At 37.2% G+C, this 4,913-nt stretch overlaps 1 protein-coding gene across 1 annotated transcript; it reads left to right on the top strand.

Moving 5' to 3' along the window:
- The first annotated feature begins 2,386 nt into the window (after positions 1-2,386).
- On the top strand, positions 2,387-3,334 carry LOC127684411 (olfactory receptor 4A16-like). Its single transcript, XM_052181340.1, has one exon. It carries the CDS (start codon positions 2,387-2,389, stop codon positions 3,332-3,334), a length of 948 nt encoding a protein of 315 aa, XP_052037300.1.
- Positions 3,335-4,913: the final 1,579 nt, after the last annotated feature.

Below are 4,913 nucleotides of genomic sequence, written 5' to 3'. Positions count from 1 at the left end.
ATACTAGTCTTTTCTGTGCTACGTAAATAACCACATAATTAAACAATAATTGCATTGTCTGGTAGAACTTCTATCTTATTAAAACTGGAAGCCAAGTTTAAGAAAAAAATAAACATACACAAAGTGGACTGTGACTTAAGGAGAGGCAGCAGTAATCCTTTCAGAGCTTGATGTCCTGTGTGGTTTGTGGCCTCTGTCAATCTGTTTCTTCAAGGAGGCTCTCCTGATGAAATGAAGTAGTTATGTGAATGAGACATGTAGGAGACATGGCGCATCAGGCTTGCCATTTAGTGAAATAGATAGCAGATTCTCTCTGGTCCCTCTTTTATTTTATCTTCCATAGAATATTTTTCCTTTTTTTGTTTCTATTCTTCCTTTGGTTAGATTTGTCACTCTACAGTACTGTTCATGTATGTATGTGTGTGTGTGTGTGTGTGTGTGTGTGTGTGTGTGTGTGTGAGTGTCTGTCTGTCTGTCTGAAAAATTTACCCATCTCTCATCATATTCATCTCCTAGTATATGTGTGTGAGATCCACTTATTTGCTTCTATTGAAAAAAAGTAAATATTATATTTTCTTATAAATATATTTATGCCAAAACAAGTATGTCTAAAATAGATATAATTTTAACATAGTAGCTTCTATTGTAGCAGTTGTCATAATCATGAATTCATTTAGCTTACCTAATTGAAAATTTTAAAAACCGTGGTCATAAATATAAGTCTTATTTTTAAATCAGGCACTAAACAGTCAATGGGCAAGATTTAAACAGCTGACAGGCCAAGAAATATAAAGTAATTGGTTCATGTAACAGTAAACTGATTACATTTTTATATTAATATTTGCTTTTTTCCATGTGTGTATCCCAACTTCAGTTTCCCTTCCCACCACTTTTCCCAGTTCCCTCCCCTCCCCCATATCTACTCCTCAATTTCCCTTAAAAAAGCCCAAAAAACAAAACAGTCCTTCTAGGGATATCAACTAAGCATGTCATAACAAATTACAATATGACTAGGCACAAACACATCAAGACTGGATGAGGCAACCCAGTAGGAGGAAAAATATGCCATGCTCAGGCAAAGGACACCTCTACTTCCACTCTCAGGATCCCCATAAAAACACCAAAGCAACCATAATTAAAATGCATGAGTCAGACCTATAAGTCTCTGTGACTGTTGTGCAGCTCTCAGTAAGCCCCTATGTGCCCCATGTAGTTGATTCTGAATGACATGTTCTTATAAGGGTGTCCTCAACCCCTATTGCTCTAGAAAACTTCTTTTCCCTTTTCTGTGGGGTTCCTCTGGCTTTGCCTAGTGTTTTGTTGTGGGTCTCTGCATCTGCTCCACTGAGTTGACAGATAATGGCCTCTGATGAAAATCAGCATTGAGTACAAGAACAGCAGTATATCATTAGGAATCACTTTCTTTCTTTCTTTCTTTCTTTCTTCCTTTCTTTCTTTCTTTCTTTCTTTCTTCCTTCCTTCCTTCCTTCCTTCCTTTCTTTCTTTCTTTCTTTCTTTCTTTCTTTCTTTCTTTCTTTCTTTCTTTCTTTCTTTCTTTCTTTCTTTCTTTCTTTCTTTCTTTCTTTCTTTCTTGCTAGTCATATTTGAATCTAGCCTGGGCTTACCAACCTCTGGTTCCTGGTTATCCATGAAGTTTCATGTGTGTGTTCCACTTGTAGTATGGGTCTTCAGTTGGATCAGTTATAGGTTGGGCACTACCACATGTCCTGTGCCATTATCCCAGTACATCTTTTAGGTTGAAATTTTTGGTTATTTTATCTAGTATCTTGAGATTCAATGAGTAAGTCAAAAGACTGAGCATACTCTGAGACATGAATAACTGACCACCTAATCTCTATCTCTATCTTGATATCTATCTATATCTATCTCTCTCTCTATATATATATATATATTGTAAAATATTTCAATATGATATGAGTTTTGGTGATATATATCATTTATGCGTACATATATTTTATATACCTGTTGACAAGATACAACTCTATCAGTTCAAAGAACTGACTCTTTATCTTCTTAAATGTTTGTGAATAACTGCCATCAATAAGAAGTGGGTTTTTTGGAGGCAAGGATTGTTTCCTCTGTTTATCATGGCTTGGTTCTCTATTAGTTTATGAAGACGAAGAGTCAGAGACATTAATTGTAATGCTTCAAATGAAATCATTTGAGGAACACAAAATTTCTAAGGGAAAGTCTACTGTGCTAGTGAAATGAGAACCTGAATAGATGTTACTAAATATTTCCTGCATGTTTGCTACTATAGAAGATAAAGATGAACATGTGCTTAAGAAGATGGTCTTTTTCATCATATCATTTCAGATCCTATTTTCCTGAGTTTCCCACTGAGAAACAATTCAAACATATTTAAATGGGACAGAGAAACAATGTCACAGAATTTATCCTCCTGGGACTCACCCAGGATCCAGTTGGACAAAAAACATTGTTTGTCATGTTTTTATTCATCTACATTGTGACAATGGTGGGCAACCTGCTTATAGTGGCCACAGTGATTGCCAGCCCCTCCTTGGGCTCCCCAATGTACTTCTTCCTTGCTTATCTGTCAATCATGGATGCTGTTTATTCCACTTCGACATCACCCAAGTTGATTATGGACTTACTCTCTGACAAAAAGACTATATCATTCACAGCTTGCATGGGTCAACTCTTTACTGAGCACTTATTTGGTGGTGCTGAGGTCTTCCTGCTGGTGGTGATGGCCTATGATCGCTATGTGGCTATCTGTAAGCCCCTTCACTATTTGACCATCATGAGTCGGCAGATTTGCATCCTTCTGTTGGTGATAGCCTGGGTTGGTGGGTTTGTACACTCTGTGATTCAACTTGCTTTTGTGTCTAATCTCCCTTTCTGTGGACCCAATGTCATTGACCACTTCATCTGTGACATGTACCCACTATTGAGACTTGCATGCAGTGACACCTACTTCATTGGTCTTACTGTGGTTGCAAATGGTGGGGCAATCTGTATGGTCATTTTCATTCTTCTCCTAATCTCCTATGTATTTATCCTAAACTCTCTTAAAAACTACAGCCAAGAAGGGAGACGCAAAGCCTTGTCTACCTGCAGCTCCCACATCACTGTGGTTGTGCTTTTTTTTGTCCCCTGCATTTTTATTTATGTTAGGCCAGTGTCTAACTTTCCCATTGACAAGTCAATAAGTGTAGTTTTTACAGTTATCACACCCATGCTGAACCCTTTAATATATACTCTGAGAAATTCAGAGATGAAAAATGCAATGCAAAAACTCTGGTGTAAAACATCAGCTACAGGCAGAGTGCGAGTGCACTCCCCACACTGAGGACATCTGTTGTAGTTCTTAAGTAACAGACAGCAAGCAGAATTTAGCAAACGATACTGTTGTCTATTTATTTCCTTACTAGGTATTAATAAAGTATTAATACATTAATAGGTATTGTTGATAATCTATTATTTTGTGATATATCTTATTATGGAAGATTATAAAAATAGTCTTACTTAGATAAGTAGAGTATAAAACTATGTTGTCTTTGAAAACATTTTTATTTTATTGAAGTTATAACTTACAAGACTCTGCGATTTATAAAAGTAAAACACATACTACCTTTTAAAGACTGGTATCAAACAAAAATGGTCACGATGAATGCTGAGTCTGGCATGGCCTTGGTTTCTGCCCTTGACACAGAGCCAGCAGACATGGATCTCTGAGAGTGGCTGCCGTGAGTATAAGGCTTGTTTGTATAATATTGTACATACTTTACATTCTTATTTTAAGGAAGTCCCTCTCTGTTAACCTTAATGACTCCATGATAGCCAGACAGCACAAGTCCAGGATGCAAAGGTATGGTTTATGTCTCAACAAAGTGGAAAACTCTGGGATCTTCAGGACAGCCCTTCAGGACAGGCTGTCAAAATGAACTCTAAAAACATGAGTTCTAAAATAATTTCTCAATTATGCAAAAAATAAGGATGTAATATGAATTATGTGAGGGGCTTCACAAATCTAAAGGAACACAGGCAGGGGCATTAATGACCTAACTTGTTTGAAAGATACAAAGGCAGGCAGATTCCTGAGTCAAGGTCAGTCAAGGACACAGAAAGGTTAGGGTCTGAAGTAGAAAAGATAGTTTCAGGAATGGGTCCCACCCAGCTAGGCAGGCAGATCTCTAAATCTGTTTGCAAAGTTAAAAGAAGATGTGTGCTGGTCATTTCCTTTCTTCTTTTTAGTGGTTTTTTTCTTTGTTTTTTTTTGTTTGTTTGTTTGTTTTTTATTTGTTAAACCAAGCTTTATTGATAAAATGGTAATTCAGAATCTCTTACTAGGAACAGCAGCTAGCCCAGCCAATCATGATAGGAAAAAATGTGGCAGTCTTCTACTGTGTAGGAAGATGCTGCTTACCAATTAGTAATTAAATCATAAAGAGGTGCAAGAGAATCAAGGCATGTTAGTCCAAAATTGATAGATACTCTCATGAATATACAAGATCAGCAGGATCACTCTTGGCTGTGAGGAGAGGACATCCTAGAGACAGGTGAGAGGGTTGGCTGTATCAGTGAGCCAGTCCTTAACACAGACACAGTTTTCATAGGCCCTGCAGGGGTGAACAGCTGTGCAAGCTTTTGGAATCTTCATATTCATGTGCACATGAGCATCCAGCTATGTGGCTTCTGCTTTTCCTATTCCAACCAAGTCCAAACATGACATGAGTATTTCTGTTGTGTCACACAACAAGCCAAATATCCTTTATCATTGATAGTGATTTTAAAGCAGTTCATACTTAAATATGAGCACGTTGAACAAGGACAATTACAATTTACAAAAACCAAAATCATACACCAAAAATTGCTGGAGTCTGATTTACAACCTGAATTACAGTTTGAAATCATGCTTACATAAGTCT

Source organism: Apodemus sylvaticus, chromosome 5, assembly GCF_947179515.1.
Source record: "Apodemus sylvaticus chromosome 5, mApoSyl1.1, whole genome shotgun sequence".
In the NCBI taxonomy this organism is placed as follows: Eukaryota; Metazoa; Chordata; class Mammalia; order Rodentia; family Muridae; genus Apodemus; species Apodemus sylvaticus.
This window is presented reverse-complemented; position numbering and strand designations above follow the sequence as displayed.

Coding starts and splice junctions, on each gene's coding strand:
- LOC127684411 (XM_052181340.1), top strand. CDS start 2,387: ATGGGACAGAGAAACAATGTCACAGAATTTATCCTCCTGGGACTCACC.